The sequence below is a fragment of the Candoia aspera genome, chromosome 11 (genome assembly GCF_035149785.1).
Source record: "Candoia aspera isolate rCanAsp1 chromosome 11, rCanAsp1.hap2, whole genome shotgun sequence".
NCBI classification, from domain to species: domain Eukaryota; kingdom Metazoa; phylum Chordata; class Lepidosauria; order Squamata; family Boidae; genus Candoia; species Candoia aspera.
In genome coordinates, this window is record NC_086163.1 from 14,207,742 (window position 1) to 14,222,667 (window position 14,926).

General features: G+C 39.2%; 1 protein-coding gene across 1 annotated transcript in view; it reads left to right on the top strand.

Annotated features, from left to right (window-relative positions):
* The window catches only part of CEP89 (centrosomal protein 89), a 41,019-nt gene extending 38,651 nt beyond the window's left edge, over positions 1–2,368 (top strand). Inside the window, exon 19 of the mRNA XM_063312704.1 lies at positions 228–2,368. Within this exon, the coding sequence (XP_063168774.1) occupies positions 228–465 (238 nt within the window). The 3' untranslated portion in view covers positions 466–2,368. The remainder of the gene's footprint in view (positions 1–227) is intronic.
* The last annotated feature ends 12,558 nt before the right edge of the window (positions 2,369–14,926 follow it).

Sequence of the window (14,926 nt, forward strand, 5' to 3'; positions counted from 1 at the left end):
AACAGGATAAAGATATGAGTACAGTTTATTGAACATTTATTTAGAGATCCTTCAGTCATTCCTGTTACAGAGCACGTGGTGTTCCTTCACCATCAGGCAAGATACTAAAATTAGTGTAATTGTTCTGACTATACTGATCGATCCTTCACCTGCAAGGCACTACCTAAACGTGGAGGGAGGGGAGTGTGCAAACCTAGCCTGTCATTTTCCTTTTTCTTTCTTCTCAGAGAAATTGAAGGTGAACTTGAAATAATTTGGGAATCGACCACCAAAGAAAGCAAGAGGATGAAGGAACTTTTGCATAAGTCTCTGGAGAAGAATACACAGAGTTCTGTCAATGTTCATGAATCACAGTTAACTGACATGTCTCAGAAACTCCTGCTGGGTAAATACGGTTTTAGCTACTGCGATGTGGAGCTGTCCTCGCCACCTAAAACTCCGAATCAACAGGAACCTAAATATTAAGGAAACAGATTCTCTGCTTCCTCCAGGGCAAAATAGGATTGAGAGAAGCAAACATAAAGGGCAACCTGGAACCTAGTCAGAAGCAAAGTATGATTTACCAGTTGGGTTTAGAAGTCTGCGTGGCTCTGATTTTCATTGTGTGATAAGGAATATTACCTCTAGACCCTTCAAAGCCCAGAGAATCATCTTTCATTCTAAAAAGGAGGTTTTCAGCCTTTATGATTACGAAGAAAATATAGATGCAGTACTTCAAAAAGGAAAAGGTATCTGAATAAGGCTTCTAATCAATAGACAGGGCAGATTCTGCTTTCAGCACCAACTCTGCATCGCTTGGTGCTTCTGGATGGCTATTTTACCTAGTTGCAATTCTCTGAACACCTTCCAAGAATAAGCCCCATTAAATATAGATATTTAATGGAAGCCAGAGTTGAATGGTATTGTTAGTGATGGTACAATCAATGTGACCATTATTTTTGTAATGTTACTTTCGATGTTTTTGTCCTCTGGAATGGGTAGCAACCAATACTTCTGTGTATCGCAGATGGAATTGTAGGTATCTTACAATCTGGAAAGAAGCTTTTCTAGATTGTCTTTCTCAGGAAAGGAGATTAACTCCTTTCCACAGTCTGAAAAAACTAATTAAAATAGAGTATGCAAATTATGGGGGATATTTGAAATTTGCGTATTTTATTTCTACCAGTTTTCAGAACATGGCGTCTGGAATGCCCCCACCTGCATTTGATGAAATGAACTGCAGCTCAGGAAAGCTGCTGCCTTTTAATAAAATGTGTTGGCCTAAAAAGGTGCTACCAGATTCCCCTGATTCTTGGCTATCGTAGACTAACGAAGGTTTCCTCCTACAATGTCCACCTTCTCCAAGTAACATTTCATTGATGCAACCTACAATCCATGTTTGTGTGTTTGTATAAATGAAATAAAATTCATCAATGTTGTCAATAAGCCATTTAGATACTTAAACCAAAGAAAAAGGGGACTCATTCGAATTGCCCTTACATAACTCTTTGCACTATTTATTAAGCAACTGCAGATTGGGAGCTGAAATGGCTGAACTGAGTTTTGATTTAGCTGAGCTTTTATAAAGATATGGACAAAAAGAAATGAGTATGTAATATCTGGTCCTTTATTGAAGAGCTTAATAGAATTTCCTGTATTGTGAAGGTATGCGTCATTTCCGCTGGAGACAATGAAGATTTAGTTGATTATTTTCTTTTTACTTTTCTTTTTTGTATAAAGTATGCTTAGAAATAAAGAATTGAAAAGTATATGCAATCTAAAGGAAGAACATGTAACTGTAGAGCAATATAGCTACAGTAATTAGGAGGAAAGAAGGATATTTTGAAATTGAAAGTCTATATTTACAATTCTTTGTATATCATGGGTGGATTCTGGAGGCAATTAAAGTAGCCACTGATATTTTGAATGTGTCAATTACATAGCTAGGTCAGATCTATTTAGATTTCCATCAGAATTGTTATATTTCAGGGATTCTCCTAACAAAAGACAATCAAAGTGGTTAGTAAATGTGCAAAACAGGTTGACAATATTTATATTTTACAAATGCACAATACTTAGGTAAATTGTTTTTTAAACATTCAGTGTTTTTTATTATTGATATTATTGATAAACTGTTGAAAGCAATAACTCATTCCCAGTCTTTTGTAAATCATCCAAATGTCTACTAGTAATTCCAGGTTTGCCTTCTTTCTATCCTTTTGTAACATATTTCTGCCCTTCAAGTTTATCAAATAATCAACCATTATCCAATATGATGAAAAAGATCAGGGTTTCTGTAGAGATTTGAAAGGTTGGCTACAATGCTCCATGCTCTAGTTCAGTGTTTCTCAACCTTGGCAACTTTAAGACGTGTGGACATCAACTCCCAGAATTCCCCAGCCAGCCATGCTGGCTGGGGAATTCTGGGAGTTGATGTCCACACGTCTTAAAGTTGCCAAGGTTGAGAGACACTGCTCTAGCTGCATTCCTTTGGAGCTCCACCATCTTTCCTTCTAGTCAGCTGGGAACAGATTGTGGTGCTCTCCTTGTAATAGCAGCAGAAACCAACCTGCAGCAGGGTTGCTGGGAGCAGATGGGCAGTATTGTTTCTTCCCTTCTCCCCTAGAATTCAGCAGCCCTCCCTCTTTTTCCGCATGATCCGGTACCAAGTTGGATGGAATGCCTGGGACCTGAAAAGGTTGTCCAACCATGTTTTAGCTGATTCTTATAAAACATAGCCTAAAGGGTGATTTTACATTCACTCCCCACCCAGTAATGGCCATGACTTTGAAGGCATCGCATTTGACATTTCTGCAAACCCAAGCAAGTGCAGGACAGTCACTTCAAAAGCCGTTTCACAGCATTTGATTTAACATTCAGACAGAGTACTATCCAAGGTGCTGGCTGTATTCGGACTTTGCAAAAGCAATAACTTGTGAAAATTGGGTGAGGACAGTTTTCCCATGGTTTTTAGCTTATTTCTTTGGATTTGTGGCCGAGCCATTCTTTTGAGCATCTTGGAATATGCTGAACTCTTGTTTAGAACTTCACAGATGTAACTATTGTTAGTGTATGTGCACAAACCCAGTGTAGTATGTTCCTTTAGGCACCAATTCTTAATTGGCATGGGCAATTTTGAATAGCTATTTGCAACACACTGGAGCTTGGTCCACATCAAAGCATACTACCCCTGTGAATTTTGTGTTTCAAGCCATAGCAATAAATACGTTTCTATCATGGCAATCCAAAGGCAAAAGTAGTTTGAAGGAGATTTTGCACTCTACCTGCTGTCTACTACCCTCCTCTCCCCCCCCCCTTTTTCTCCCTCTCTGCTTTTAATTTATTGGTATCCTAGTGAATAGTTGGATAAATATCCACTTTTATAAATGCTGACAGTTGTGTACTATCTACAGCTTGGTTTGTTTCCCAATTATGTATTTTTCATGCTTTTTATAATAATAAAATTCTTATTTTAAAGAGCAGGGAGCCCACGTGCTATTTTTTGTTAGAGCAATTCTCTAGAGGGAACACTGAATATTTAGGGCATGAAAAAGAGCCTGGTGAGCATGCTGGTCCTTCCATTGGCTCAAAATCAATACAGTCCTATGAAATGCTGACAAAGATGCAGTAGTGCTGTGTGATGGCCGCTGCAGATTTATTCGTGGTTAATTGGACTTTGAAAGGGCAAACCTCCAAGAATCACGGACACTGTCTGAGATTAAAGAGAAATTGTGGAGAATCACTGTTAGAGTCTTCACTGCAGCTCTATATATAAAAGAGGAGATAATTAAATAAACAGAATTAATTATTAGAAGGGGTTTTTCAACTGGGAGATCTCCTGCAGCTTATGAAAGGAAATGGCCTTTTCCCTTTTTTCTTCACTTGAGCCTTCTAAAAAAATCAATTTTCTATTAAGGCTGTATTGGCAGCAGACTTAATTGGATATATGCACAGGGGCAGCACTTCCTATGTTATTCTCATCCTCCAAAAATAGAGCACTGGAGTGTTTTATTTACACTATTTATAGCCTGCCACAATTAATATTAGATTATTATTTCTGCATATACAACACATTGCAAGGAATTAGTTTATCAAATCTTAATACTGATATATTTTAGGCATTTTACACACACACACACACACACACACAGTGTGTGTTGTTTTGGCCTTCCCCTACTGTTAACTCATCCTAATATTAGTCGATTTTATGGATTGCTTTTATTCTATTTTTCATATTTCAATCCTCTAATATATTTATAATTAAAATAAGTGTAAGCTTTCATCCTGCAGTTATGATTGATTCAAGCTTATTATTAATTATGTGTGTGTGTGTGTGTGTTTAATAAAAATAAATAAGGAGCAGGCTCCACATTAAGTCAGCTGTGAGAAATTCAGCCCACCGCTTTGTCCAAGATTCCAAAAGGGAAATTTTATCTTTTGATGTAGAAAAAACCTTCAGAAACAGGAATTCCATTGTGGCAGAAGATGTTATATTGTAGAAATCCCATTTCAACCCAGTCTTCTTCTCTAATAAATTTACCTGCAGTTACCATGAGTCAGATCATATAGGAAACCAGTGGATTTTAAATCTGTACTTTAAATCTTTGGATTGCTTTTGCCTAATATCCTCTCTTCTGGTTTTATTTTCAGAAGTCATTATTTGACTTCCTGAAATACAGTTCACATTTCATTAAAGTACTTTTTTTGAAAGCCTTTTTTTTTTTTTTAAAGATGATTCCAAAACTTGGTCAGTTCCTATCCAAGCTAATGAGCTGCACTAGATCCTGCCTTCCAAAATTGGAAGGAGTTCTCCATATTAGACTGTGATGCTTCTTCCTGACAGAAGAGGTAAAATGTTGAATTACAGATGGATTTGCATCTTCTAGGATAAAAGGTAAAGGATAGAACCAAAATAATGGCTATAGACTGTTAAAGTTACCAGGATGTTGTCCTATGGACTACATCATCAAAGACTGGAAAGATGTCAGTAGTCTTGTCGAGAAAAAATAAACAGATGCTTAGCTGAGAGCAGACTTGAATAGGCAACATTAAGTCCATCTATGTCATGTTCGCCGTTTCAATGTGCTTGGTACATCGTAACATTTCGCATGTCATTAAGCTGATGCGTGTTTCATCTTTGAAGGGAGGACAGTTCTTGCAAATAGAATGCTTATCTCTTGGCTGCAAGCTCAGAATGTATTTGGGTTATCTCATGTGTTCAAGGTTGCTTTCCCAGGCTAGAAGGGATGACGGTTAACAGCACCTGGGTTGGGTGGTGGGGACTCTGCTGGTAGGGAGGCGGGGTTACGTTTGCAGCGAGGGTTTTTAGTTTGTATTTGGCGCGCTTTCTGTCATTCTCAGCTTTCTCTGTACTTGTCACAAGTTTCCTAATAAATCAGATTCCATTTAGCCGCTTCTTGTGAGTCTGAGTATTTGGACTGGGCAACCATTACAATCTACGATACTACAACAAAATAGTTGACAACTCTATTTCTAGCAACGTTCCAAAGAACTCCTTATGTAAATTGCCCAGTTTATTGAGAATATAGAAACATCAATGGGAAAATGGAATGACGTTTATAAAGAGGAAAAGGGAGAAAAAGTACTTTGGCTTACTTACAATGAGCTATAATAACTAGGTGAAGAATCAACATAATTCCTGGCATAAGGTGATTTTCAGCAAAGGTTTTAAAATTAGGAGGCAATCGCACCAAGGCAGTAACAAGAATAAAGAATAGCAAGGAAATACGGCACATATTTATTTGTTTGTTGTTCAGTCATTTTTAATACGATTTTACCTGTTTCTGTTGTTTTCCTACCAGGCTCAGTTCTAATTAGCAAACGATAACTTTGGTTGTTTTATATAACAGAGGCCTTTATATAATGGGAGACTGTTACAAGAGGAAAATGAGATAGAAGTTCTGTAAATAGGGACGTTCATCCTGAGGCCAAAGGGCCAGATAATTTCCCTCAAAGCTTCAGATCAAAAGTTGCCACTGGATGTTAAGGTTTAAAGTTATAGAAGGCAAAATGCATTAAATATGTGAGGAATAATCATGTTATGTTAATCACATTAACTGTGTTTTATTTTATTTTATTAAAATTAGATAATTTTAAATTGAGGGTCTACTGAATGCCATCTGAATGCCACTCAGATGCCTCAGATGCCAGTATTCTTGGCAGATCTTTGATGCTGAGAAATTACAGGTTCAGACTAAAGAGTGGAAGAACTCTGCTTATCTCCACAGTAAATGCATTTTCTTTTTTTTCCCCTCTGTTTTCTAATGTTTTCCTAGTTAATGATCTATAGGACTCTCCTTGGATCTCATAAAGTTTCTCAGGAACCTTCAGAGAGGTGCTTGACGAAAACACACACACACACCTTTGAATGCAGATAAAATTGTCCACCAGCTACAAATTTAAGAGCTCTAAAAAGTTCTAAACATTTATCAAGGCAACATTCCTTTTCAGAAGCCACCCAGTCTCAGGAAGATTATGCATGATAGGCGTTCGCCAGTTCTAGCCTGGATTTTAACTTGATGTGAGTATTATAAAGAGTCGGGTCAACAGGTCTATAATTCCCAGGATCCTTTTTTCAAAGATTGGTGTTAACTTGGCCATCTTCCAGGCCATTGGAAAGATGGATGATTCGTGAGACAAGTTACGTATTTCAGTTAATAGCTGAGCAATTTCACATTCCAGTGGCTATTATCTGCCTCCGGGACTTGTTACTTTTTAATTTGTCCATTAGTTCTAAAACATCCTCCTTTTATGTTACTTTTTAGATGCTCTTTAGGAAAAGAAAACAAAACCAACTTTTGGGATGGAGGGAGTTCTCTAGGAACGCTATTTATCCATTGGATTCCTCTGGAATTTCCCCATCTCTCTTAAGCCCCCTTGCGAGTTTTGTGGCTCATCTGAACCAGGGAGGTGGAAGGCATCTTCCTTATCTAGCCAGCACTTGCACCTTCATTTTAAACCAGGGTGCCCCATTGAAGGCCTTAGTTCCCTTCCAAGCATTAAAAGCAGGGGTGTCCTCAGGGTCTGGTCAAAAAGGTCAAGATGGCAGCCACCACAATCTGATGGAAGCTCTACCCTTTTTAAAGGTTTGGTGCACATAGAAAACAGAGCTTGGTTTGCACCATCATGGCTGCCATCTTGACCTTTTTGACCAGACCCTGTGGACAGCCCACTGGAAAGTCTTGGGTGGTATCCCCCAGGCAACCAGCAAACACTGCTACCAAACCATAATGCTTAGTGTAACAAAGGAGATAAATTATGAACATAGTAAATTAATTTAATTTTTTGGCCTGGCCCAGCCTCTTTGGGTGGCCCAAGGTCAGTTTTGAAACAACGGCCCGGAATTCCACTCAATGCTTAAGTCCAGCCCTCAGCCTGAAATAAGTTGGGCACCTTGTGCTATCTCTTCTTAGGCTGGATCTCACTTTTGGGCAGAGACCTTTTCCATCACTTTTACTTAGTCTTGTTCACTGAAGGGAGCAGAAATTCGACCTCTAAGGAAGGGCTCTCCCTCACAACAAGACAAGGATCACATCTCACAAAGGCAGCTCCTGTGGCATTAGTTGTACATGGAACAGGGGCAGCTTGTGATATAAGTCTCGGCAGAGTGCTGGAAAGCATTCGGCCCAAGAGATCAGAAAAATCACACACCAGGCATTTCTGTAAAAATAAATTTATTTACAGAAAGCACAAAAACATTTTCAAGCTTGTGCATGCACACACGCTCAGAGCTGAGAGTGGGAAAGACTGTGCTGCAAGGAAAAGGAAACGGAAACTAAAACAAGTCCAGGCAAGGTTCCTCCCCCAGGCAATGTAGCTATTAACACCTAAACGGAGGACAATTAAATTCGACCTTTTCACTCTGCCGATACTTAAGGAAGTAGCAGAAAACAATATACCAACAATAAGCAAAGAGACAAAGTAAAACTGAGCCTTGGGGCAGGAGGGGGAGTAATCACCCCTGGAGATGGTTAGTGCCCAAAAATGACCTTTTAGAGCCACATGAGTGATATTCCAACTAGCATCATCTGGATTTTATATTGTATTTATCTTCAATATTATATTTGTATTTATATTTATTTATGGCATTTAAATGTTTTTATCCTTGTTGTAAACCACCCAGAGTCCCCCCTTGGAGGGAAATGGGCGGCAGCAAAATAAAATTGCTTAGATTAATTATTTAAAGTATATTTAATCAAGTAAAAAATGCACTCCAGATTAATCAGGCAGGAGAGTTCTCTCTCTGGTTAGATTACAGCAGTGTTTCTCAGCCTCGACAGCTTGAAGATGTGTGGACTTCAACTCCCAGAATTCTGCAGCCATCTTCAAGCTGCCAAGGTTGAGAAATGCTGAGTTAGTGCATTGTGCTAGGCCATTGTTCGTTGAGCAATAGTGTGTCAACTAAGCCACAAATAGCCAGATTTACACAACACACTAAGCCATCGCTGATTAACATGGAGGATCCTTGCCAAGCATCTTTGAAGCCACCTCATGCAAGGGTGGGGGGCAACAATGTGGTGGCTGGGGTGGCATTTTGAGAAAGGGAGGCTGAAATGAAACAAAGATGTGGCCACAGAACATATGGGCAGGGCTGGGTTCTGAAAGTTGCTTTGTCTTCCTGGATGGAGAGAATTGGGGAACATCTTTCTAAAACAATGCCAAATCTTTTTCAGGATTCCCCCCACCCCCTTTCTTTTTTGTGTGTCTCCCTCTTCAAAGTAGCCCTAACCTGTGATCCTGATGGACTGAGGAAGAGTCTGGCAGCACCTTTTTCTAATGAATTGTATTAAAGTCATCAGCTTGCACAAGTGGCACAGCTAAAATGGCTCACCTGTGGGTAGAATGGGAGGCCAAGCACAAAGGAACAGGTCTGGGAGTTGTGTCCACCCCTGGGGTCTCTGACCACATGATATTCTCATGTAACCCACAGTTTTGATTTCTTGAACTTTCAACCAAGTAAGTTTGCAAACAAATAACAGTTTTTAAATTACAGCCCCACTGGTTCCTCTGGCTGAGTCCTTAGATGATAAGCTTCTTCCAGCTAAACCTGGCTGCATTCTTTCTGGAGCTCTGTAACATGCCGTAGAGGTGGGTGGTGTCATCGAAACAAAACACTAACTGCGAAGATTTCCTTGCGTGCTCTCCTGTTAGAGAAACATTGACGACAAGTCAATTAAACCTAAACCAATTTCAGATAAGAACTGACAAGGGAGGAATTCTGAGAGCCGTGTAGTTCCTTCATTTAACGTTTAGTTTGCAGTTTAGAAACTCAGAAGGTTGCTTTAGGAAAGAATTATATACTGACGCAATTAGAGGGGGATTCCCCCCTCACTCCCCCCTCTGCCCCACTGTATAATGGGATTGCTTTCTGCATATGTCAATTTCATACCGCAATTAGAAGCTCACAACTAGCACAAAACTTTGGCAGAAGTTTGAGGGGGTAAATAAATTTCAAGGTTTGCAATTAACATTCCTGTAAAGAGAAAAGAGAGCCAGTTTGGTGTAGCGGTTAAGGCATCAGGCTAGAAACCGGGAGACTGTGAGTTCTAGCCCTGCCTTAGGCACAAAGCCAGCTGGGAGACCTTGGGCAGGTCACTCTCTCTCAGCCCCAGGAAGGAGGCAATGGCAAACCACTTCAGAAAAACCTTGCCAGGAAAACTGCAGGGACTAGTCCAGGCAGTCTCTGAGAATCGGACATGATTGAATGGATATGTGTATTTAAAGCATGCTTATGAAGTCTTATGTTTCCATATGCAAATGCAAACATGGAGCTTGCAAATGTTTGCACAGGATAGGAATAGTTATAAGATTGATTGCTCTTGTTAATGAGCAGAAGATTCAGGGGACAAAACTGCTTCCCTCCCACCCCACCCCAAGCCAACAGCTAATAATTATATTCATTCATCCTGTATGCTACAGACAAGGTATCTATACCGACTTTGATTCTTGGGTCAGCATTTAAATAAAACACCATTTATGGGAATGGGGCTTTATCCAGAGGAATTTCCCTTGTTCCTATAAAGAGAGAGAATGCCTCCTATAATTTGGAGGATCTTGAATATATTCTCTATCCATCTGATGCATCAGAAGGCTAGGATAGAGCATCATGAATCCTTCAAAGCAACATGGTCTGTTTTTAAAAGGTACAGAAAATGCTATTTATTTATTTATTTTATTTTATTTTGCTGCCGCCCATTTCCCCCCAAGGGGGGACTCTGGGTGGTTTACGACAAGGATAAGAACATTTAAATGCCATAAACCTAGTTCAGACTTCCCCACCTCTTCTCTTGAGAAAAGAACCAGGAAAAAGGGGGGAAAAAAACAGGCAAAAAGGTTGAATGCCATTTGAGAAGCAGGTTTGGTGCTTGGAAGATGCCAAGCGAGTCTGCAACTCTTGATTTGTGTGTTTCAAATGAGAGGGCATCCACAGACTGCTTCCACTGATCGACTGTAAGCAAAACCACCCAAGGATTTCTGCTCATTTGCCTAAAGAAGCTAAATTACATCTTTTTGCTTTCTTTTGAAAACCCAGTGACAAATGAGCGGGAAATGGTAGCAATTAGCAAGGCTGGGGTCTCAAATGGGAGAGAACAGCAGGGTTCCTTTTCCTCTGATGCATAATTAAAAATGCTCTGTGCATTAAAAGGCTGAATTTGCATAATGACAGCAAGAATGCTTAATTACAACCCCATCCAAAATCCAACAGTGAACTTCAGAAGGTAACGCTTGACAGTTAGACATACACATGTGAGATTCTCTTCTCCCTCATTAGCATTCACCAGTTTATGTTGGAGTTAGTTTAAAAGAAAAAAAACCCTCCATCACTTGCTTTGTTTTTTTCCCCAGTAAGGTAGATTGAAGCACATTAGGCTGTTAGTCAAGGTCAGAACTGAAATGCTAATCCAGTGGGACTTTATCTATCTATCTATCTATCTATCTATCTATCTATCTATCTATCTATCATCTATTTATTTCTCACATTTTTTCACCACCCATCTCGCCAAAGCAACAATTAATTAATCAATCAGATTCATAATTTACCAAGAGCTCTATAGATGGCTATCATATACTGTATAGTGAGATGATAGAGAGAGAATGAGATCAAACAGCCAAGTCAAAGAGATACAAAAAACAAGAATGTTTCTCATTCTTGGCAACTTTAAGATGTGTGGACTTCAACTCCTGGAATTCTCCAGCCAGCTTTGCTTTGTGTTGCTGGCTGGGGAATACTGATCTAGGGCAACATTGACAAGTTCAGTACACATTTGCCATGCAAGAAAGCTTTGTCAATGGCATGCTCAATGAGGGCCTGCCAGATATGTTGGACTATGACTCCCATCATCCATAGAGAGGCTACTGCATACTAGTGGGACCAGCCTTATCTCTTTCAGTCTATCGTCTTTTAACCTACCTACCTGTATGTACTAAGGCTAAATTTTTTTACATCTGATAACACACACTCCAGTTTACAACATTTTTTGATTCAGTAAACATTATTTGGTCCATAATGTGTCCTAGCTTCCTCCTCCTATTTTCTATTCCACAGCACTAATGGTTGCCCATCACTGCTGCTAAAAAAAAAAAAAGTCCTCTCCTCTCTTACATAATGGCCCCCTCCCCACTTCAAGTCAAGTATCTTTATTGCCTCAAGACCTTAAAAACCAGTACAAAATAAAACTCAATAATATAAAGCAAGTTACATATAAAAAAGAATGAACTGTGCAATTAACTGGGCATATCAATCAGTTTTACATACGGCCTAGCAGCATTTAGATACAGTGAGAGTAAGAGAGCCATGGGTAACTGAAAATAAAAGTGGTAAGTAAAATTGATCAGCATGACCAAGACATTTGCTTGCATTTGGAGTTATCAGCTCTGACTGTGTGCCAGTATATAATGGGCATTACAATAACGTGTTTGTTTCAATAGTCCCTTTGCCACATGGGCAAAACTTCAGCCCAAAGGTGAAGGTTTTTATCTCCCTTCTATGGCTGTATCAAGTCAAGCCCTTAAGGATTATAATTTGACTTGGGTATCTAGCAGGTCTGAACCAGCTGATCAGGAATAGACCCTTGGGAAGAGATGCCAGATCTAATTGTGTATCCATATTTTGAATCCAGTACCTCAGCATTACTATTGCATGTTCATACCTGAACGTGTGGATTTGGGTTAATGAAAATCCAAGGTGCTCCCCACTGCTCCTTTGCTTGCTCTCACACCTGACAGTCTACCTCAGAACAAGCTGATATCTGTCAAGTTCCACCTCAAAGTCCACTTCTTAAAAGCCTAGGTGCATCTAACCATGACAGGACACATTGATCCCTTCTTAGCCTTGCCTGCCTGATCTTAGGAAGTGATAATGTGAAAGAGCTCCTAGAATACCACTTTTATCTTCCTGGTTCTCATTTAAGAGAATGTGACTGGAGTTCAATCGAGATGAGGTGGAAGCCTGTTTGTAAATGGCCTATTGATCCATCAAAGGGGTATTAACATTCTTTTGGATGGGCTTCTACCTTGTACCACAGAATGATCTGTGATTCCATGATTGTGCTGATGCATCATAATTCCTAGGTTGTCCTGTGGATTTTAGCTGGAGTAGTTAGCAAGACACCAGATTGATTCAATGGCATCTAGGTGGAACTGGCACCTCCTTTGTACCTAAGTTGCACATTGACTTACCAGTCAGATAATGGCTCCAATTATCATTATGGCCAATAGAGTTAGAAAGAAATATCACACAGGGTATGCCTATCTCGGAATTTTGAACTTTCTTCTCATTAACCTGAAGGCCTAAAGTGCTTATAAGTTAATAAAGGTTCTCAATGAATTTCTTGTGGGACAAAAGGCAATATAGAAATGAAATAAATAATAATATAGCAAACATATATAGAAATTAACCAGTAATTCATTCTTGGAAAACCCGTTGTCATGTTCACTGATTCAATGTAGTTTATACATCATAATGTTTCACATGCCATGGCGCTGACGCACGTTTCTGTTTGGGAGGGAGCTGCTGTGAAACCTTGTACCAAGCTCTGTATGTGAAATCAGTGCAATGGAATGTGTTTGGATTATCTTCTCTGCTCAAGGACTTTTCCTGCAGACCATTAGAAGCCATTAGGAGCACCTGGGATTGTGGACTTGAGAAGATTCTACGGGGGGAGGGATTTCATTTGCACCGAGGGTTTTTAGTTTAAATTTGGTGCGCTTTCATCATTCTCAGCTTTCTCTGTGATCCTGCATGCTATTCTTTAATAAATCAGATATCTTTGAATTCCTACTCATGAGTCTGATGGTGTTTTAGAATAGGCAACCATTATACCCATACTCATTGGAAAACAGTTGACTATAAATAAGATCAATGACATTATTGTGCTATGTTTAAATGCCTTGCAAAAATATCACCAGCCAAAGGTGAATTCAGGGCTGTGAAAAAAGAAAGACAAGTAAAGATATTCAGAATGTAACTCTATACACTACTTTTCTTTCTGTGTGTCTCTCTTGCAGGGTACAATGTGGCAGATACTCAAACTTACTGTAAGTTGATGTTCAGGAAGGGCCTGAATAAGCCAACATTGATAAAGATGCTGGACTTCTTCTGTTTAGCAATTGCAAGTCCAAAGAAGAGGAAGATACTGTATCTTGTCCCATTTTAAGATCTGTTGGAAGGGATTCAGTATTACTTTTAACAACACAAGTCTACTTGTTCAGCAGTTATTTTCTTAGCACAGAGAAAAACGGGACACAGCTTCAGCATCCTTCTCCAACTTGTCAGCCCTTCAAATGTGTTGGATAACAGCCCTCATCTTCCTCACTCAGAAGGTTGGGTGTCGTCCTTCTCAGTCTTGAAGACCCAGGTTGGAAAAAGCTGGATGTATGTCAACTTGGTTCCATTGCATGCTGGTCTACATCTGCCTCACTGGAGAACTTGGGGTATCCAGCCGTCCTCTCTCTAGCAAGTTCTTGGTAGTCAGCATGTTTCCAATAAAATTTCAAGTTCTGCTAGTCTTTCACCTTGTTACTTTCCAGGATTGTGTTTAACCCCAATTTGCACCATCAGCACTGTTGGAAAGGAACTTGGCTCATGTCTGGGCCTACCCTAGTTGGTACTGTAGTGGCTTAATATCCATAGGGTGGTAAATCAAATGCTTGGAAAAGAAATAAGAATCAAATATATGAAAGGGAAGATGAATCATATTCTTAAAATGTGGAACTTACCAAAATGTGAAGAACCTGGATGTATTATGTCTGGCATATTTAAGAAGATGGCTTTAGTTTGGTGGAAAGACTCATTTACCTTCCTGCATGGAAGACATTTTTATATTGTCTATATATGAAGTGACATTTTACAATCAGTGTAGTTCTGTGGGATCAAGGTTTAATTTGTTGTTAATGTCTTACGTGCTGTTGCTTATTTGTTTTAGTATGTATTAGCTTTATTGTTTTATTCTGCTACAGGTTAGTTATTTTTGGGTTTATTCCATATTGCTTTTTCATATCATTTTTATTATACTTGGATATTGCTCTTTTTCTCTTCTGTTGTAGATTAAAAGCAATAAAAGACTGTATACTTCTATCCATTTCAGTAGTAGTTCTGGTAGCAAATCTTCAGGTCTAGCATTTCTGATGGTTGTGTAATATTTCCAGGGTATTCCTTTAACTGTTGGAAACCCCCTGAAAATTAAGCATCAAAAATAAAAATAAAAACCCCCTTTGTATCTTTGTTGTCAGCACAAAGGATATCATAAAAGCATTTGTTACAACTGAACAACAAGAAGATTGGATATCAAAATTTGTCAAGATTGAATACCCTTTAGTTAAATGTGGCAAACACTATTATGGTTAGACATGAACCTTAGAAAAGCACCTGTATTCTCATGAATGATGGCTGCAACAATTTTATATTATTACCCTAGTCTGTAGTTTT